Genomic DNA, 22778 nt, shown 5'->3' with positions numbered 1-22778 from the left:
GAACTTCTCAGCTACAGAACTCAGGTCGATCTGGGTGTTATCAGCATATGAGTACATAGAACCCAAAAATATGCACCAACTCAGCCAACGGAGCAACATACATTTTAAAAAGAGTTCGACTCACGGACGAGCTGTGAGAGACTTCACAAGAAAGGATAAAGGCTTCTGTCTTACAACCTCCAAAACTAACCATTTGTACTCCACTGGTAAGAAAAGAACAGAGGAGTGTAAGACCAGACCCTCTAACAGTGATTTCCTGCAGCCTTCGAATCATCCGTACCAGTGAGACAGTATTGAATACTACTGACAGTCAACCCTCCCCCTGATCCACCTGGCACTGAATGCTGCCAGCAGCCATGATATGAGCAGATCCTATAGTGGCCACTTCTGAAGCCATTGTGTGAGGGATCAAGGATATCATGAGCCTCAATGAGGCAGTTTGAAGGAAAGTTGAACTTGGGGGTTTTGGGGATGTATCATGAACATGTTCTTTTTAACTATGCTGAAGGTGCAGAAGGCCAGATATGTTTATAAAAATAATGGATTTAGTTCAAGGGAGGACAAGCGGTTCAAGAGCTCTGCTGGTGATCTAAAGAACATTTTAATTTGCTTTTCATGGCACCAGTGTGTCAAAGCGGGTGCACAGATCATAGAAAAGTGATTAAAGGTAGAGATTACACTGATACTGCTGTGACACCAAAGCAGTAATAGAGCATCAACATTTATTATTGTACGGTTTCAACTGAAAATCAAATTATTACATTCGTTTTTACCAAAAAACAGAAACCGTACACATAAGCATTCTAAAAATGTGGCAGCATTGGCACCCATGTTGTGTCCATGTTTCTGTGCATGACATGACGGTGCCAACATATTACTACCTACTGGGCAGGTAAGACAGTAGGTGACTTTGAAGGACATTATGGGTTTTCTCAGCTCTTCCTGCCTCTGCTTGTTTTCTGTGGTCGACATGTCGAATAATTATTGAAGATGTATGTAGATGACCACCATGTTGGATGCTCCTGGTGGGGTCTCCCTTTACATCTTGGAATAAAGCATCACTAATACTACTCAACGTGTGGACGTCACATCATTACAATGACCTTCCTGTTGGCAAAGCTAGGTATCTCTATGTTCTTAGCACTACACGTGTTCATAAATAGCACCTATGATTGGAAGCCCTATATTTGACAGCCATGTACTGTTGAGGTTTTTGGGTTGATACATTAATTTGAGTTTTGTGTACATTGGACTGATTCTGCAGATGGGACCTGGGTAGATTGTTCTAATTCATTAGGATTTGGGATGCCTCAGTGAGGCAACTGAGTCTGAGGCACTAACTTTTAGGACATATATCCTGGCTGGGCAATGGACTGGGTGAAGAAAGCTTGCTTATAACAGGCCATACAAATGGAACTCCAGCTACTGTTATTTATTCTGAATGGTCCCTGGAGGCTCATCACAGAAGAGATACCTGAGGGGTAGAATTTATAAGACAGAGGAATTAGGGTTTCACGCTGCTACTCAAAGAGGGAGGTCTACCAGCACCACACCCCTTGTGTATGTCAGAAAATCCTCTATAAAAAGATTGCCTGATATAAATTTGGAATCCTAAATTTCGTTTAATAAATACTGTCCCATTAGGGTACAGTTTCAATTGTTAAATAAAAGGGCAATATTTTTGTGGGTGATTTATGTCAGATAATAGTCTGACAACTATATGCTGTTACCAATGCACCTCAGATATAATTATTACAATGTCATCATAGGACCTAAAAGGAATGAGACAGACCATGAAGGAACAGATGTTTGTAGGAATCGTTGTTGCTCAATGCATGAGTAAGACATTGGTGAGAAGTTATCCATGGACTTCGAAATGTTCCTGTTTTCAACATAGTCCATCATTGTAAATCTCTAGCACAATAGTAATATTTATGGCTGAAGGTAAAATATGGCACTGATCTATGGCGGTGGAGTCTTTCAGGATCCTGGGGAGGGCACTGAAGAAAAACATAATGAAAGAAGAAGACTTGTAACTGATCTTGTAAATGGAAAATAGGGATGAACAGAGGTGCTTTGGGATGAGGTGAAGTAATGACCTCCTCCAGTATGAAGCAAGTATTGGTTAAGTTATCCCAGCTTGATTAAAGATTTAATAATATAGTAGAAAGGTTTGTGATATATTGCCATCATTTAAACAAATTAATAAACATGTAGTTTGGTTTCAATATTCAGATCCTTAAGGGCTGTCTGTGAAATATAAATCTGCTAGAATAAGTGGAAACAAAATAAAAGAAAAGGATTAGCTGGCAAGATAGCTCACTAAGAGGAATGTTTGCTGCTCGTGAGTTTATGAGCTGGAATCCAGCCTGGCAAGATACATTTCCATATTCAGTCACTTTAAAAATTACAGCAGAGCGCAAAGAGGCAGTGTTGAGCACTATAACAAAGCAAGGTATTAATATTGGAATACAAAGATTGGAGCAGAGTACACACCTGTTACCCTGAAGCTCACAAATCAGCTTGGCAGCATGGCTGCAGTCAAGAGCCCCCGGTGCATTGGCCCTCCATTTCTCTACCTCCAGGACGGCTTGATCAGTCGAGTTGCCAATAATAATCTCTGTGAAATATTCTAAGACTGGAAAAAGGAATTGGAAGTAAAGACCGATGGACAGCTGAATCAGCATCTCTCCCTTCACTCGACCTGGTTAGAAAAGGTTCAGAATTACAATTATTAGTAAACCTGTAAAGAAAGCCAATGAAAATGCTTCATAAGCACTCTCTATACAACATTAGGCTCAGATAATGTAACCTTTCTGCACTTTGCAGACAAATATTATAGGCTCATAGCCCACTGCGGAGGATTGTACTAGTTGATAAAGGCCCTGAACCCATGTTATATAAAGAGAGAAAGAGACTTCAACAAGTGGTATAGCCCGAGGCAGAAGGAGTCTAATGCTAGTAGAACTTTCCACACACTGAAGGTAAAATGTTCTAAATTGAAATGGAGAAACACAAAAGCAGGCCTTAACATTTAGGGGCTGCAGTCTTCTGCCAGCCAATATTAATCCTGAGCCCCTCCACTGAATTCAGTGATCAGAATTAAAATTAATATTAGTTAATAGACTTTCCTTATGAGCACTCCCTATTCAACTCTCTATAAACAATGCCTCAAACTCGGGTAATGCAACATTGATGAATATTAATATATAATTTGTCTAAAGGAGTGTAAACAAATTGTAATATGTTAAGCCTAAATCAAATACAAAATACACTTGAGATTGAGCTGTACAGCAGTATGGACGGCCAACAACGAAGGGTGAAGACCATCAGGGCACCAAGAGACTTTGGAACCTTCTATGGTCAATAAGCCTAACTTGCCAACCATAAATCTATTGAAGCCAGTGTCACAGCACTGAAAAAGTAAGAGGTACATTAGATGAACAAGAGAATATTCACTTTTCCTAACCTGTGCAATTAACAGGGTCTTATTTTTTGATGCATGAACACTTTGATTTGGGTTCTTTTAAGGCACAGTGGCCCTCTAGGGAAATTCCTTTAGAGTAAAATCCAATTTCAAGTTTAATTAAAATCATCACAATACCCCCCTACATAAAATAAGTGAGTTTCATCTACTCAAACAGCTAGAAGTGTCATATATGCAAATGTACACCTGTGCTCTGTCTCCCATACATTTCAAATGTGTAAAATTCTGTTATTATAAAATCATTCTAAAACTATGTTTAGATCAAGTTACAGCAAAAAATTAAAATTATGTTTCAACCAAATTAAAAGTATGGGGATATGTTACATGCAATTATGATTAAAGATCATCCGCTTGCAATAAGCAGCTGTTGACTAATCTCATAAACTTGACTCCTCGGCAAGACAAAATGCATGCCGAGCCCTCCAGCCAGATTATTACTGCTTGTCTGCTAGAGCGAATGTTCAGGTTGATAAAAATCGCCTTTAGGTATTGTCTCCTTTGGGTTAACATGGCTGGACATGCGCACAGCAAATGGGCCAAGGTTTCCTTTTGGAATCCGCATAAGCGACAACGTTCTGAGTTAAAATCTGTCAACCAAGAAGGGGATAAATCCTTGGAGACATGCACCCCCATTCTGAACTTTAGAAAGCACATCTTTAAATAGAAACTAAAATGGGCAGATAAGTAGGCTTGTGGCTTTGAAGACCTGTATGAATTCATGACTGTCCATCCATGCAGTCTCTTTGTGAGCGCAAATTTATCTTCCAATAAAGATTTCTTTTTGCTTGCGACATTTACAGTTTTGTTAAAGGACGCTCGATCCATCTTGTTGTCCCATCCTAGTTGGAGTTCCAAAGTGGCCAAAGATGTACTCAGGTAAGTCTTGTTCGTTCTGTGACCTTACTTCGTCCCAGCATAGTCTGTTTAGAGTGTCCACTTCGGATAACCGGAGGGTGTGGCAGAATTTTATAAAGTTGCTCATTGCCCTGTATTTAAGATCCTGAAGCCCAAATTCCAGTCTTACCTGGTTGGGCGAGGCACATTTTGGCAAATCAGAAACTGCTTTATAGATTTTTGACTGCAATTCATTCTGGAAATGCGAATCTTTGACACACCAGGGGACAAGACCGTATGACAAACTTGGTAGGATTTGAGCAGCAATAACTTTTAACAAATGCGAATGGTTAGGGCAGTCCAAATATCACCGCAAGGATCTGTAGGCATAGATCAGGGACTGGGTCTTTGCTTTTAGGGAGATTTTGTGTTCTTTGTGACTTGTGCCCTGCCCGAATATTTCGCCCAGATATTTGTATGAACTTTTTTCTTCCACATAGGCCCCCTTTACCCTACATTTGAACTTTAATTTCCTACTGTCAACCAGACAACAATTTTTGTTTTGTCTTTGTTTATCTCTAGCTGTTCTGAATCCAGGTAGGATGCCAGGTTGTTTATTGAACTTTGTAGTCCCACTGGGGTTTGACTTAGCAAGACTATGTTGTCTGCATATTGGAGGATTGCGACTGGCTTGTTGGCCAGTTTCGGGGAATGGCAGTCTGGGTTTTCAAAGTGTCAGGCAATGTCCGAAAAATACAGATTAAAAAGGCTTGGGGCCAAGACACAGCCTTGCTTCATGCCACTTTGTGTAGGAATACTTCCGGTGGTACTCGACCCGTTTCCCAGCTTGACTCTTGTCCAGGTGTCAGTATGCAAGGTTACGATGGCGGTGAGGAGTGCATTTGGTATGCTCCATCTTTTAAGTTTGCTCCATAAATGATTCCTGCTCACTCTATCAAATGCTGATTTGATATCCAGGAAACAGGCTAAGAGGCGGACTTTCCTTCTTTTCGCCTGTTCCGTCAAGAGAGCTAGGGTTGCAAGGTTCGATTGAGTGCCCATGCCTTGCCTGAATCTTGTTTGGAAGTTGGGGATGATGTTTTGTTCCTCCATCCAAAATTGCAGATGGTTCAATAGGCACGAGGCATATAGTTTGGCTTCCAAGTCAATCAAGGAGAGTAATCTGTAATTCCCTGGCTTACTGTGATCTCCATTTTTATATATGGGGGTAATGACAGTCCCCCTCCAGGAAGCTGGGATATAAGAATTTACATAGATCTTGTTGAAGACTGGTGTTAGGATGTTGGACCATAGCTCTGGTTATTCCTGAAGATTGCGTTTGGAATGCCGTTTGGCCCAGCCGCTCCCTCGGACTTTAATTTCTTTATGAGGATTTTTAGTTATTTCTCATTTGTCAGAGGAGTTTGCTCTTCGAAAGAGGAGTTTAAATAGGCTGAATTAGCTGTTGGCGTTGCATGACTTGGTCCGGCTTGTGCCTCCTTTTGGTCATGGTGTTGCCCCTGGGGTTGTTGTTCTAGATCCCTTCTGGGTTGGTTGAATAAGGTCTTTGCATGGTCTATTCAGATTTCTGCACTGATTCCTGCCTGTTGCTAAAGTGTCGGACCCGTTGTTAAGGTGTTAATAATACCCCAGGAATCGCTGCTGTTGGCTTTTTTGCTAGCTATTAGTAGTTGCTGGCAGATTGATTCTTTATGCACTGATTTTGCTTTCCCCAACTTCTTGCTGCAAGCTCTCCTTAGTGTCTGCAACTTTATTTTTCCTTTTTTTAGGTCCTTTTCTCCCTCTCGGGATAGACGTCGCACTTCTCTCGCGATCTCTCTTTTGCGCGTTTTTAGATCGTGATTGAACCATGGGTCCCTTTTGGCTGTGTTTAAAGACCTCTGTGACTTGGCAACCGGGAAGGTTTGAAGTAAAAACTCGACCATTTGCTCCCAATGGCTTACATGCGCATGTTCTTGAACTGGGCCTTGGGTTTCAATAAAAGCCTTTACTTTATTCTCAATAAGTTCAGGTGCCTCTCCTCGCCATTTTACTTTACGCAGGTTGAACGTTTCTGGATGCTGCGTAATGGCGTTATTCTTCTGAGCGAAGTTTGTTCTATTTTTCAGATTCAGTATTAACGGCAGATGATCACTTTCAGCTCGTGTAATTATTCTGAAACTGTTTATTTCTGAGAGCTGTTTAATACTCGTTATAATAAAATCTATTGTCGAAGCGACCATTCCACTCAGGTATGTGGCCACTGGAGGCGAGTCCCACGGGGATTTACCGTTCATGATTAGTAGGTTGAGTGCTGCTAGTTTGCGGACAAAGTCCAACACACCGTTCGATATTTACAGTTTCTTCCCCGATTGTTCGCTAAAAGATTGGTGTTAAAATCTCCGGCGATCACCAGTTGAGCATTTATATGGCTTTTCTGCAATACTTTTAGCAGTTTTATAAGAGTTATGTATTTACCATTTTGCTTCGTTCTCTCTGGGTGGATGTAAACATTTATTAGGAGGAGAATTATGGTTAGTTCCTTGCCGGTTACCTTGGTCACTTGGATCCAGTTTACCCCTGTGTCCATTTATTCCCTATATTGGCATAACCGTTCAAGAGCGATTTTCAGAAAAGTCATCTCTGGCCTCACACGAACAGAGTCACATTCCAGCATAGCTCTCTGCCACTTCCTTTGCGACCAATTAGTGCAATGACAGAGCAGTAGTCACTATCTGATATTCCTAGATAACACTCCGAGTTCTTCAACAAGATAAAAACTTAGCAAACCTGGAAATCCCCGCTTGCTATGTTTTGATTAGTAATGGAACTCTAATGAGCAACTGATAACTATCACTTCCTAGTGACATCTTTAATTGACGTCTTATGTCCAGCAAACTTGCGTCAAACCCGGCACCTGTCAGGTATAAATATTACCAACGTTGCCTTAAGCAATGTTCGTTGCCTGTTGCTGATGCCAGCTGCCTGCATGACCCTGTGTTGGTAAATCTAGCACTCTGTCGCTGCAGCCTGCTATCCTGTGGTGGTGAAGCTGCTGATTACCATTATCGCCGCTACAGCGCGAACTATGGTGCAGTACGCTTAAGGAGCTGAAACAGTCGTCCTCTGCGAAGACATCCAGCAGATTCCAGCTGCCCGCAGACACTGTCCCCCCTCCTTCCTCGACGCGCTGAAGAGAGCCGCTGCCTTTCTCGTGCAGAGAAATCCAGTCCTGGCGCTTCCGGTTTACCCTCGCGGGTGACTGGGATATCGAGAGAGACCCCTGAAGGAGATACCAATCCTCCATCATTCTATTCAGAGGTATGGTGTTGACTAAACCCTTAGACGAGAATTCTTGAAACAAACCTTGGCAAAACCAACTTAACTTAAAGCTACTTTCTTACTCCCCTTTCACGTGTTAGGCTTAGGTCAGGCACACTGGGGTAGGCTTAGTTAGAAGCACCAGTTGAGTATGTTAGCCTAATGTATATATGACTGTATATATGTTTTATTACTTTTAAACCATTGTATGGCTAAGAAACCATATCAATGCTTTTACAGTTCTATTTCGCAATCCTTATCTTACTGTACGTACTTTTTATAATAACAATTATTGCAATTGTGGTAATACATTTCTCTCGTACGAGAAGAAAGACTGTTCAATAAATGTTAACCCTTTATTGACAAACGCCCGTCTCTCTATTCTCTACATCTCGTGACAGTAAACTGCACTAGACTGACTGAGTGAAATACATGTCTATTGTTTCACACGACCCTAGAGATTGACTCTTGATCTGAGGAGCAAAGTTGTCATGTTGCACGGTTGTTGGAAAACTGAATCCCTTCTTGTCTGTGCCAAGGAAGCTGATCACTTCCTATGCAGAGAAGAAAGTTTCCAGTGACCTCTGAGCTAGTTGGTAACACAACCCAATTAAGTTTAGCATAGACAGTGGAGGCCTGGAATATAAGCAGTTCCACGTCGATACTACTGTTTATGTTATTCCAATGCGCAGGGCCTAGTGGGAAACTAGGAACTACACTACATGGCGCCCAAACAATTGGTAAGGCGATAAACTAACGCAAGACAGTTAGAGTAACTCAGTCGTGCATATTTCACACAGACCCCTTTCTCCTGTAAATACTCCAATAGACGTCTGGAGTGGGTGAAAGGTTAAAATCCGCCCGACCTTAGTAGGAAGAGATTCCTATGTAAAGCTCTGGTTTATTCAACGTTGAAGGATACAGTGTTCCAAAAATATTGTGCATCTAATCTTTGTCTCCTTGGAGACCTACTCTGCAAAGCCTGCATTTTTTTTTAAAAATGTCAGTAGAAAATAACGGAACCACTGGGGGCGCAGCAGATGCGACTCAGCAAGGTCCCGAATACACAGACCCGGATGCTATAATCATCCCGGCACATTTAAGAAAATCTATAACTTCAAAACTTATAGTAAACGGACTGACACCTCAAGGTGGTACAGTAATTTTCGTGATAGAGGCTCACGAGTATCGGCAGACAGAGGTATTCTATTCATGGATAAACTTTCCAGCGGTAAACGCTATAACAAAAGAGTTTCACTATTACAAAATAGAGAAACCTCCGGAAGAGTACGCTCCTTTCGAGGAGATTGAAATTCCACTTAAATTTCAAGAGCACCTGCTCTGGTTTAATGGCGCCCTAAAACACAATGATCACATAACCAGGCTCGGTCCACTAGGTAGACCAGGAGCCACGTGGCCGGTTCTAGCCAGCTACACACCACATCCTGACATTGCAAAAATGTCTAGAGAAGAGCTGTTAGTACAGCTAAACACATTAATAAAAATACATAGGCAATTAGTCCAATATGTAATGCGGACTGCAACAGTCCAGCCAGCTGTTAATACACCACAGCTGACCCCTCATCAGGGGAACACAAATAAAATTACACCACAGAACATACAGTCATGTCTTGGTAAAACACCCGTAAAACGGGAACAAATTCCTTTCTGGTTAGCCCAGAAAATCACTCAAATAGAGGCAGTATTTCCTGATACTACCCCTATTTGGAAACACAGAATCTTGACCATCTGCCTTCCTATGGGAATCGCACCACACGTGGAGGACTGTGACACTTGGGGTACAGTCTTTGCTTCCATTTACACAAAAACACACGGTGTTCCGTCTATGGCGGTAATACCAGAAGTGCTAAAACAGATTCAAAATGAATTCGGTCCAGAGCCCGCTTTAAATCTAGGTATGAAATTACTGAAAGACTTCAAGCAGGTCACGGCTATATTATTAGCCAACATAAAGGGAGAAGCAGCATCTGTGGCGATCCGCCAGAAGTTAAGGGAAACAGATATAAAAGATCCTGTTGAGCTTGCAAAAATCATAGAAAAATGCTATGAAGAATTAGGTAGAGACAGCTTGGGTGGAAAACCAGTTAAGCCCCAACTGCTCGAAAATCCTGAAAAATTATTTATTAAAAATAATTTAAACACTCCTAAAAAGAGCTGGGATGGAAATAAACAATCCACTCCCAAGGAAAAAGTTTTCCAGTCCAGAGGAAGGTCTCCTCGACGGAGGGAAAGAACTCCGACTCGAGAACGCCAGTCTCCCCAGAGGGAGCCCTCTGAGAAAAGATATAACCTTAGAAATAGGGATAATCCGAAAAAACCTGATAGATATCAAAGTATTGATACACGTCCCTCTCGATCTTTTCCACAGAATTCGGAAAGAAGAGGACGGTCAGACCCAGGAGAGCACACCAAGTCCAAAGACAAGGAACCTGCTCAGAGTAAAAAATCTCAATTTCAGACAAAGAAGGTAGCCAGTATTAGGGTAATCAACCATGCCGAGAATACTGAGGACACAGTTGAAAAACGGGGAGTAGGCATTGACAATGTTGGACAGTGCAGCAGAAATCAGTATAGCGCGCAAGATCTTGATGAGTCATCTGGAGACAGTGGACACGAATGAATACATTCAGGTTGAAACTGCCGACGCCAGACTTAGCGAGCCCCATAAAATATACGAAATAACATTGCGTATAGAGGGTGATAAGACTAGGAAAATTAAGGGTCTGTTTTGGGATAAACTCTCAAAAGGCTATGATATTCTGTTAGCTGAAAAAGATTGGCCCCCGGAGTTTGTCAGGGAGTGCCCTCGTGGCGAAGAAGTGATTATGCCTGCCTTCTCGAATCACATTCCGATTCATAAAAAATATACATATGCAAGGAAATGGGCAGTAGCCCAGGCACCTGCATTATATAAAAATCATGTAGGATGGGATGAGGATTCACCACCTCACAAAATCCAATTAAAAAGTGAACCAACTGCCCAACGGCAGTATCCCATAAAGCAAGAAGCTAAAAAACAAGTCACGGAGATCTTAGATCAACTTGAGTACCAGGGGGTGATTGAAACATGCACCTCTCAAATGAACAATCATTTGTTTCCTGTCTCCAAGCCAGACAATTCATATCGTCTAGTTTTGGACTACAGACATCTTAATACATGTTGCAAAACTTTTGCAGTACAAAACTCGCTTTGTGCAGCCCTAATAATAACATAGTTAGGAAAAAATATAAAACGACATTAGACATATCTAATGGTTTCTTTTGTCAAAACATTGCACCAGAAAGCAGATATTTGACCGCTTTCTCCGCATTTGGGTCACAGAAAAAATTCTGTTGACTCCCACAGGGGTTCAAGAACAGCCCAGGACTATTCTCAGCTAGGGTAACAGAGTTACTACAAATCTATGATGATGAAGCATTATCTTACGTAGATGATATTTATCTCACAGACGACGACTTGGATACTCACTTGAAAAGAGTGAACACCATTATACTTGGGTTCGCAGCAGAGGGTTACAAATTCAACTTTAAAAAGTCCCGAATTGCCCATCTGACAGTACTATTTTTAGGGTACGAATTATCAAGTGAAGGGAAAAGCCTAGCGGAAAACTTCTTAGAGAAGTGCGCTGTACTCCAAGCTCCGAAAACGCTGAAGAATTTACAATCAATACTAGGTTTTCTGAATTTCGGAAGAACTTACATTCTAAATTACGCAGAGAGGGTTAAACCTCTCTACGAACTAATAAAACCTGATTTAAAACAAATCAATTGGACTCAAAAACACACAGAAATTTTGAGATCACTGCAAACAGACATGTTAGCAAAAACAAAATTAGATACACGTGACAACACACGTGATCTTGTAATCCGAGTCATCCCAGGAAGATGCGGATTCACATACCTAACCTCTAATGAGGGAGAAAAGGTACCTATTTCAATTAAATCTCACTTGTACACACAAGCAGAAAAAGCATTCAGTCACACAGAAAGAACTGTGAACGCAGTGCAAATTGCATTAGCAAATGAACGAGAACTAGCACACGGCAAACGGATTAATATCCTTACAGCGGAATCTGCCTTCAAAGCACTATTCAGCCCAGTAAACCTGCCTACAGTGTCACTGGATCCGAAGTGGATACAGTGCGTAGATTCTCTAGGAGCGGAAGACGTGAAATACTATTTCGCCCCGCAATTTGAAGAACTGAATGATTTAGAATATGAAGAAGAATATCCTCTGCCAATCGAAATTCTGCCTCTCCCACAATACGCCTGTATAATCTATACAGATAGCTTTGTACAGCATTTCAACGTAGAGAAAAAATCCTACAATGCAGCATGTGCGATCATTAAAGGTCGTTGGCTGTGCGGTAAATTCAGACCGAAAGTAACAAAAACTGAATCTGTAAGAAACTGTTCGGTTCAAAGAACTGAAATCAGATCTTTAAAGATGGCGCTCGAAAATGCAGAACGCGAATTCCCGACACTTATAGTGTGCGATTCTCATTTTTGCGTCAACTCTTACAACAATAAACTGCAGAGTTGGATCGAAAACGACTACAAAGATGACACAGGTGCCACAATAAAGCATAAATTGCTCTGGAACGAGGTAGCTCTTTTACACAAAGAACTACAAAAGACTCACGTGATTCACGCACAGAGTCTTCAACGTGATGGCGTTCACGTTGCAGGGAATTCATTGGCTAATACAGCCACAGAGGAAGCAACTAAACCGGCTTCCGTAGCCACAAAAAAGCGTACAGATAAATACATAGACGGGGAAACCATGCTGGCAGTAAAAACAACCGTAAAAGGCGACTGTGCAGCACTACCCGTAAACTATCCACTCAATTATGCATACATAATCGATGCAAACTCCGTTCCTTTTGCTCGAATCCCTGGAGTGGGGGACAGAGTAATTCCAAACATGAACAGGAGAATATTTTTAATAGCAGACGCACATATGGGTTTGGGTCTAAGGCACAGAGAGATCAAGGAATCACTGACTGAATTACAATCAGTATTCTGGTGGCCGGGAATGAGTGTAGAACACCAAATATATGCAAACAACTGTGAAAACTGTAATAGGGATCGCAGTAGCGAACCTTGCTACCGGCTACCAGTCAGAAAGAGCGTAACGCTTCCTACACCCCTTCCTGCGTCCTATTAACAGTTAAGACGAAAAGCACTTAAAAAAATGAGGCCTCCAGCGCTCGGCTGACGCTAGAACGGTTATAAAAGATTTGCGAGTCTTTATCGGTACATACGCAATTACCACGTTCCATTCTGACCAGGGTCCTGCTTTTGGCTCTCGAGCTTATAAGGAGGCCATGGCTAGCATGGGAATTGGGTTGCGGTATTCTTGTCCGTCGCACCCCGAAGGGAATAGTGTGGTAGAAAGAAAAAACCGTGACATAAAGCAATCTATAACAGCGAAGGTATTAGGTTCAGGCGCTGGGTGGGTCAAACATTTAATAAGTGTCCAGACTAGTCTTAACAACATGCCAAGAAATTCTCTAAAAGGTTTCAGCCCATACGAACTATTGTTCGGAATTAGAATGCGCGTTCAGGACCTCGATAGTCAGATGTCAGTGGTACAAGAAGAAACAACGCACTTTGATGTAAAAGACCGTTTGGCTGTTTTACAGGAACTGAATGAAACAAGAAAATCATTAAGCAACATAAAGTTAAAGCAACAGCCAAGTACCACTGACGAGGCACCACCCGCAACAGCCCCAGCAAGGCCTGTCTGGATTCCAAAGATTGGGGATCTAGTCAGAGAAAAGATCGCGGTTAAGAAGGAATTTGGGCCTTCTTACAGAAAAGCAGTACCTGTCTTAGCAGTCACCGGAACAAGATCAGTTGTGCTACCGCCCCTTGCTGGTAAAAAGGAGAACAGAGTCGTGTCTATCGATCTGGTAAAACCACAAGCATGTGGCCTATAATCAACAGTAGGCCCAGTGGACTCCCAAGAAACAACAGAATACCCAAACTTGCAACAATCCAAGAGGTTCAAACTGAAAGACTCATCACATTCGATCAGCCTGCAGTGCACAATGAAGGACTATGCAATAATGCCATGGAACTCGTGCCTCTTGAAACACAGATTGAAACAGTTCGTCAAGAAACAACACCAGTCTACAATGATGTGGCATCAGAAAGTGCTACCGAGAGACAGATTGAAAGAACAATCCCATCAATTGACAGAACTGCCTCTGGTTATTTCATCAACTTCGACAACTTCTCTGAAGATTTAAACGACCCCAAAGTGATGCCAGAAACAAAAAAGTCTTTTAAAGAAAAAGCAACGGAACTCTTTCATCAACTGAAGGAAATCTACCTAATTTCCCCTTGGCTAGATTTCTGGTTCGGTCTAGGTGTATTTTTCCTCCTGCTTTGGCTCATCATGGTACTGTGTTTGGGAAAATTCATTGAAGGAAAATATATTACAATGGACACAGCAAGTCAGAACATCAACCTAGTCCTGAAACCACACAGATCATCCCACGTGAAGAAAAGAGAACTGTCAACAGTAAATGTCACAGCAATTCCAATACCTGGTGGGGTAGTATGGGAGAAAACAGACTATGAGATATATGGTCCGGTCGAAATCCTGAAGTATCCTCATCAACTAAAGGTTTCCTTAAGTGACTTTATGACACCAAGTACATTCTCTGATGATTGGGACTTTAACAGTATTAATGACATGATGTCTGATTTAGTAATGTCAGCTAGATTCACAGATCATGATTATTTACAAGGTTCATCTAGTTATGAGCAGTTATTCTGTTACACCCACTATGGGGATCATTACTTGCATAAATCTGCACAGCCTAGAAATGTTTTTATGTATAATCAATGGGAACATTGTGCTACACCACATAAAAGCAGTTCTAAAGCATTCTTTGAGAAATTCAAATACTTCTCAGGGTTTAACACCAGTGATGCAGAAACGTTTTATTATAAACTGTTAGATAAAACAGGAATGAAAACAATGCTGACAAATTCTAAATTGATATATTCAGAAGCATTTTATGACAAAATGATGACATTTGGTTTTGATTATTGGAAACATCATATTGAAACGAAAACAATTTGGGGTACAAAAGATTGGCAGGTGCAAGGCATTGAAGCACTATTTAGAACCTGCATGACACCAGAACAAATGTTGTTTTTAAATGACACAATACACCAAACATCTTGTCTTGGCCTAGCTAAGATCAAAGACCTTAAAACACTGTCTATACCAAAGCCAATACCTGAGAATACTACCACAGATATTGAGTTAGACGTGTCACAAATTTTACATTTCAACAGAACACATCCTTATTGGAAAAAGTGGTTAATCGGCCTACAGACACAAACAGCTATCAAGATAGATTCCTGAACAAAACACAGGGGTTAAAAATGACCAGATTAGACCCTAGATATTCCCAGAGACAACATCCAGGGATTATAACAACATACAGTGTAGGGAAACTCTGCCTAGAATGGCTAACTACATCCACACTGGCTGAAATTAAGCAACACTTGTCTTTATTAAAAGATGGTGCTGATTTGCGCGATTTCATTCTTGGACCACGCAAACAGCGTCAAAAGCGTTTCATAGCGACCAGTATCTATGCTGCTTACAACAAGGCTTGGAAAGTAAAGCAAATTGAAACTGCTGAAAAAATACGAGAAATTGATCGTATTAATTTGGAGAAATCACTTTCTGTGGTAGACAATGGGTTAATGACTCTGTCTTCCAGAATATATTCGTTGGACAATATTGTATCCTCTGCCGTTGATGTGATAGACAGAGATTTGCTAATGTTACAACATGGCCAGTCTCAATTACGCTCTATTATAGAATTAGGCTGGACGCTGCAAAATCTTCGTTCAGGCTATGTGCCTTGGCGTTTAATCAACACAACGTCATTATTTTCCAGTTTTAACCTTACTGATAAACAGATCAGTTTGGCACAGAAAGGAGCAGACTATACAATCCTGAGCATCGAAAAAGTCGAGAGATTACCATTGACAATGTCAGAGAGTCCTGTCATTGAATGGATAATACACGGAATTATCACAATTCCGATAACAACTTTCCGATTTAAATACTGCCTTGAGTACATACCTGCTGGCCAATATGAACAATTGGGTAAAGGATATGTAAAATCCGAATGGAAATTACCATACACTCATTCTTGCTATAGTGACAGTGACAAAAATGTATTTCTTAGTGGTGCAAATTGTAAACATTCACTAAGCGGTATACTTTTGTGTCAGGGTATTAATTTACACGGAGCATGTGATGGAAATTCAAACAACCTTTCATGCCACCAGCTAGTCACACCTGCAACTCAGATAGAGCCCTTCTTTATGCAACTTTCGAACGGGAGTTACATTCTTAGAACGGATCACAGATGTTGTGGCCTGACGCCAGGGAAAAGTTATCTAGTACAAGTTACGTCCATGGTCAAATGTTGTATGCAAGCATTGTTCCCGAGCGGGCCTCCAGACATAGTGACTCCCATCTGGCCTCGTCTGAATCTCTATTCTATACGAATTGATACATTAAGCAAAATGAAATCTGTACTTTTACAGACAACAGTGCCTATAACGTCATCTAAAGAGACGTATGATCTTCTAGTCGCAAGGACGGCTACTGAGGTTCATGACCTTTTATCAACAAATTGCCCCGTGCATTTCGTAGAAATGTTCAGCCAACTCCTTAACATGTCTAGTGCAACAAGCATCCCAGGCATATTTAAGACAGTCTTTACGGGACTGCTAACACCCTTCCAGGCAATTTTGGGAATCTTTCCTAATTTTGTACACTCCATTTTTGGCGGCATACCACTATTTTTGGTACTCGTTGCAGGGATTCTATTTTTGACCCTCCTGCTACGTTATGGCAAGCCTCGGCTCAGACATAGCTCCCATGGGAATGGAAGAGACAATCCTAGCAATGCGCTACCGGGACAGGATAACTAACGTCCTCGGATTGGCCAGGCTGAGAGATCTAAACATGACCTGGTTCCTTTCATTCAGACCGATATGGCAAAATTGCATTGTACCTGTGCTACGGTGTATGCTTTGCGGCGATGAATGTGTGTTGGACATCTGTCTTTCACTTCCATCAGCAGTACCAATGGACTTCGATACTTTGCTCAGTCCAATAACGGCTCACGCATTGTGTTGTCCCCAGCGGCTACCAATCCTGATGACGGCATTCGTGGAGACTCCTGTACTACAGCCAAGTGGTAACAGTGGAGCGAGTGACAAAAGCAACATAATCCAGGTACAACGTTCTGTGAGCATTGCTGGTCCTGCCTTCGATGACAGCAATCATTCTCACACCTGCCAAGTTACAGCGCTATCTAATTTGGTTGAACTATCACCTGATTTTGTAGACCAATTCTTTGAGAGCCTGTCTGATACGATGTTCTCACCCACAGAGAAACAATAACTTTTGAGAAGCTTTCCGACACACAGCGTTCCCATGAACTCTGAATTCGGCCTTCAGTTTTAATCAACAAAAACTGCCAGGAGCTTTGGAAATCTATTTTCTTTGAATTGGACTAATTTTTCTAATATTGACCCTTTTTTGGCACGAACAATTCTTTGCTTAACGTAAAAACTATTCTTAGAGAACAGAAGCTTCACACTTCTATTTCTAAACACATCTAGAGACATAACAACATTACACCAGCCTCTAGCACACATGTTATTACAATGCATTTTTATGTGATGATTTATCTCGCCTTTCTTCTGTCAGAGATACTTCATGTGTAATTCCTTTTGCATAATCGTTCATTGATTTCATATGCAATAATTTTTTGAATGATTACTATGCTTTAAAAAACGTACAGTACCTAAAATCCATGTATTACAAGTACGCCTATTTCGAATGCATTTATGTATTTTGGGGTGGGCAATGTTACACCTGCATCTAATTGCTTAGTTTTAGTAATTTTGATGGACATTAACCCGTGGAGTGGGTGTTGCGTGTTTATCTAGGTTCCTGATCGATACTGTGACCTTATGCCCCTATTCGGCTATAAATCCATTTATTCCCTATATTGGCATAACCGTTCAAGTGCGATTTTCTGAAAAGTCATCTCTGGCCTCACACGAACAGAGCCACATTCCAGCATGACTCTCTGCTACTTCCTTTGCGACCAATTAGTGCAATGACAGAGCAGTAGTCACTATCTGATATTCCTAGATAACACTCCGAGTTCTTCAACAAGATAAAAACTTAGCAAACCTGGAAATCCCCGCTTGCTATGTTTTGATTAGTAATGGAACTCTAATGAGCAACTGATAACTATCACTTCCTAGTGACATCTTTAATTGACGTCTTATGTCCAGCAAACTTGCGTCAAACCCGGCACCTGTCAGGTATAAATATTACCAACGTTGCCTTAAGCAATGTTCGTTGCCTGTTGCTGATGCCAGCTGCCTGCATGACCCTGTGTTGGTAAATCTAGCACTCTGTCGCTGCAGCCTGCTATCCTGTGGTGGTGAAGCTGCTGATTACCATTATCGCCGCTACAGCGCGAACTATGGTGCAGTACGCTTAAGGAGCTGAAACAGTCGTCCTCTGCGAAGACATCCAGCAGATTCCAGCTGCCCGCAGACGCTGTCCCCCCTCCTTCCTCGACGCGCTGAAGAGAGCCGCTGCCTTTCTCGTGCAGAGAAATCCAGTCCTGGCGCTTCCGGTTTACCCTCGCGGGTGACTGGGATATCGAGAGAGACCCCTGAAGGAGATACCAATCCTCCATCATTCTATTCAGAGGTATGGTGTTGACTAAACCCTTAGACGAGAATTCTTGAAACAAACCTTGGCAAAACCAACTTAACTTAAAGCTACTTTCTTACTCCCCTTTCACGTGTTAGGCTTAGGTCAGGCACACTGGGGTAGGCTTAGTTAGAAGCACCAATTGAGTATGTTAGCCTAATGTATATATGACTGTATATATGTTTTATTACTTTTAAACCATTGTATGGCTAAGAAACCATATCAATGCTTTTACAGTTCTATTTCGCAATCCTTATCTTACTGTACGTACTTTTTATAATAACAATTATTGCAATTGTGGCAATACATTTCTCTCGTACGAGAAGAAAGACTGTTCAATAAATGTTAACCCTTTATTGACAAACGCCCGTCTCTCTATTCTCTACATCTCGTGACAGTAAACTGCACTAGACTGACTGAGTGAAATACATGTCTATTGTTTCACACGACCCTAGAGATTGACTCTTGATCTGAGGAGCAAAGTTGTCATGTTGCACGGTTGTTGGAAAACTGAATCCCTTCTTGTCTGTGCCAAGGAAGCTGATCACTTCCTATGCAGAGAAGAAAGTTTCCAGTGACCTCTGAGCTAGTTGGTAACACAACCCAATTAAGTTTAGCATAGTCAGTGGAGGCCTGGAATATAAGCAGTTCCTCGTCGATACTACTGTTTATGTTATTCCAATGCGCAGGGCCTAGTGGGAAACTAGGAACTACACTACACCCTTCTAGAGACTCCAAAACTTCAATTAGGTTAGCCTTGCTTATGTTGGAAATCGATTTGCTGCTCCGCAATTCCTTTGTTGCTAGACTTGCTGCTGATTTTATTAGACCTATTTTTTCCTCCTTTGACCATTTTGTATTAACACAGCACTGTTCCTTATTTCCTTGGGGAATTTCACTGGCGTTTCGATTTACTATTAGTGAAGAGTCATTTTGTTCCTGTATTTGAGCTTCAGTAAAGGAATGGGATTTTTCACACTCTCTGCTTGTCCCCTTGAGAGCCTCCAGGACCTCTAGGACCTCTAAATCCGAGCGTTTTGCGGTGTCTCCAGTGTTAATTATATTTGGTTTTGGTTTGGTTTCTTTTTGTACTTCAGTTACATCTCCCGGTTTAGTTTTGGGAGTTAGTCCCGTCCTTTCAATAGCTGCCTGGTGCACCTGGGCTATTACTGGTAGCAATGTTCTGCCATCTGTATGTGCCAGCCGAATGTCTGGAAATTGTACTTGTGATGGTACACTGTCTAACGTAGCCGTAGTAGCTCTAAGAGAAGGTTGTATTTTGGCCGGCTGCATTGGGGTTGGCAGTAGCGCAGATTCCCTTTGGGGGGCGTACATGGCCGCCAAGGGGTCTTTTAAGAAGAAAAACTTTTGTATCTCTGTTTGGTGAGTTGGTTTAATGTTTGACTTTGTTGGTGGGGTTGGGACTGAAACCAGCCTGTCCCTGTGACCCACTCCTTTTTCCCCGATGTTGGTTTGTGAAACCTCCTCCTCTTGTTCTTTTAGTTTTGGCTTTTTGTTTTTGTTTCCTTGTTTCCTTCGCGGTCTTGCTATGGCCTCCTGGCGGATGGTGCCCGATCGCATCTGTGCAGAATCCCGGCGCTGTGTTTCTTTGCACACACCCGGGTGCTGGCGGCCAAAGTGCACTTTCTTAACTTCCACTAACACTAACACTTGACGATCTCTTTAACGGCAGTGCTTCGGTAAATACAGCCCTGCACTAAGTAGCCCCGTGGCTTAGGGCTTAGGGGTGGCTGCTGATGGGGCAAATCGCTGGCCAGGGCCCAACCCAATCGCAAATAACAGGTTACACTGGGCACTTCAGATCGCTCTCTCACCTCGCATCTGATGCCGCGGGTAGTGCTGATGCTCCTCCACCACTTTACTGCGGCTGGCTGATGACGCTGGTGATGCGGGTTAGCTCTGGCCGCTCCACCTTCTCTTATTGCCCTTTACTGCTTGGCTTGCAACAGAGGTCTGTGCCCGTGCTCGTGCTCCGGCTCCGTCCACACCCCTGCCTGCTCCTGCACCACCTCACTGTGGCCTCACAGCAGCCAGGACACACGCGGCGTCAGTGCGCTTCAAGGGTCGCGGGTCCCGCCGTGTTAAAGCAACCTGTGCAGCTTTTAAACACAATTCACGGCTATTGGCAAGCCGGTGCACACCCCAAATACTTGGAGACTGGTGTATAAGTGGCTGGGCAGTTCGGGATTTTAGCTCATTTTTTTTTTCTTCTGCGTTTTTCTGGCGTTTTTTTTTTTCCGGCGGAGTGGGTCTTTCAGCGTACTCTGCTTCTCCGCTCCCGCCTCTCTTGCTCTCTGGCTGCTCTGGCTCTGATCCGTTTGAAAAGCAGGATTGGACTGCGGACTCCAACGATCCCACTGTGTTTCCCTCTGATAGAAACTTGTGCTCTTAGCCTCCTCTTAGCCTCCTCTGAGGGTGTTCAGGGCTTCAAGCGTATGATCCTCGGCATACCGCACTGTGTGATCCTCGGCACATGAGGGAGCAACAATGCCTTCATGAGAGAGCCTTCGCTACGTGAGGAAAGTAAAGGTCATCAGGGAGCAGCCTCTTTCCCCCGCTGCCTCATGCCTCGATCTGAGCAGGACAGGGCGTCTACAGAACACCTCTGTGCTGTTGCTGCTCTGTCTCCCTCTGAACTAGGGCAAACTGAAACGGTGTCCAGGAGAGGACTGGAGAGAACTGGAGGGCGGCTGAGAGTAGATAGCGACGTGACAGAGCTCTCTCCACACAGCTCCGCTTCCCACCTGCTACTCGTGAGACTGGCTTTCTTACCGCTGCAGACCGTGGAGGCCACTGGCCCGCCGCAGCTCTGCTTGCCACAGCTCTACTTGCAGCAATCTCCGATCTCCCAGCCTCTGGTGCGGCTGGCAGTTCCCGGCGTGGCTCGCAATTCAGGGCTCACGGCTCGGCTCCTGCGGCTTGGCTCGCGGCTTTGCACCAGCGGCTCGGCTCCCGCAGCTCGGCTTGCGGCTCCCGCGGCTCGGCTTGCAGCTCCCGCGGCTCGGCTGTCGTCTCTTAGCTTCCGTGGCTCGGCTCACGGCTCGCGGATCCTAGCTCCTGCGGCTCGGCTCCCTCGCGGACCCTAGCTCCTGCGGCGCGGCGCGGCTCGCGGCTCCTGGCTCCCACGGCTCCCTGCGGTTCCGCTGCTGCTGCTTCTCGTGCTTGCTCTCCTCTGGTCACTCGCAAAACCTGGACTGGATCTCTGCTACAGTACAGTCTAATTTCATTTTACATTGTGTGAAAAGAAACCCACTTTGCTGAAGGTATGGTTAGTTGTTGCAGATATGCACATTGCTGATTCTCGTGAATTCCAATTACTTGATTGGTCACTGTCATGAAGAAAGGGATAATGGCAGGATGTGAATGATCCAATGATAATATGAACTCTGGAGGAACAAAGGGCCTGGGTGTTCACCCTCAACAACTACCCCCTACCATTGACTATACATCAAGGTTTAGTCTGTGGACATTTGACCTCCAAAGCATCTCCCTTGTTTACATAATCTCCTCCTTCAAGTTCTTCCTTCATCCTTGAAACAATGATGTACAGATTTATTTCTTGTGTCCCCTCCATGTCACCTTCTCATCTTGAAAGCTATACCATATTTCCACGCACTCTCTGACAGGTACAGTTGTCATTGACAACAAAGTCCAGCTTGAAATGTATCTGCCCAGCTACATTTAGTGCTAAAGTATTCTAGGTTTTATATAAAAAAAACGTAATTACTGACCTAACCTGTAAACACATATTTATGTCTGTATTCAATGTTTGAACAGAATAGCAATATTGTGATACAAAACTATTGTGTCTAGAATATAAAGCCATCAAAAATATCATGGACAGGAATATCATAGGTAAAAATATGAGTTTTAGAGTTGTTTTTAATATCGTTGTAAAAATATTGAAGCAATAAATATTGTTGCTTGTAATATTGATAATTTGTACGTCATGTATTATAGTGTGTTTTATTATATTTTTTATATTTGTGATTTAAGTAAGGTGTTTTGTTTTATTTTTGGAAAAGCTGAAATGTGTATAAATAGATGTTTTTATTCAATCTGGGGAGATTTTGAAAATATGTATATTGTAAATTAACATCATGTTATTAATTAAAGATATTGATATTTACATTGTATTTTGTGCTATTAATGTTTTACAAATTGTTGTTTTAATTTTAGTATATATATATATATATATATATCCTGTGCCAGTAGTAACAGGCACTGAGGAAAGCTGAGTAGCTGCAATGTGTATGCCGAATTGTTACTTACTTGCGCTGTGAACTAACCCTGAATAAATCCTCTGGA

At 42.5% G+C, this 22778-nt stretch overlaps 1 protein-coding gene across 1 annotated transcript in view; it reads right to left on the bottom strand.

Moving 5' to 3' along the window:
* Positions 1 to 22778, bottom strand: part of LOC147718227 (nicotinamide N-methyltransferase-like) — a 106544-nt gene that overhangs the window by 6043 nt on the left and 77723 nt on the right. Inside the window, exon 2 of the mRNA XM_086918238.1 lies at positions 2497 to 2704. Coding sequence (XP_086774364.1) covers positions 2497 to 2704 — 208 coding nt within the window. The remainder of the gene's footprint in view (positions 1 to 2496; positions 2705 to 22778) is intronic.

The sequence above is a fragment of the Lissotriton vulgaris genome, chromosome 4_1, assembly GCF_964263255.1.
Source record: "Lissotriton vulgaris chromosome 4_1, aLisVul1.2, whole genome shotgun sequence".
Classification (NCBI taxonomy): Eukaryota; Metazoa; Chordata; class Amphibia; order Caudata; family Salamandridae; genus Lissotriton; species Lissotriton vulgaris.
The sequence above is the reverse complement of the archived record's forward strand: the minus strand, read 5'-3'. Positions and strand labels throughout refer to the sequence as shown.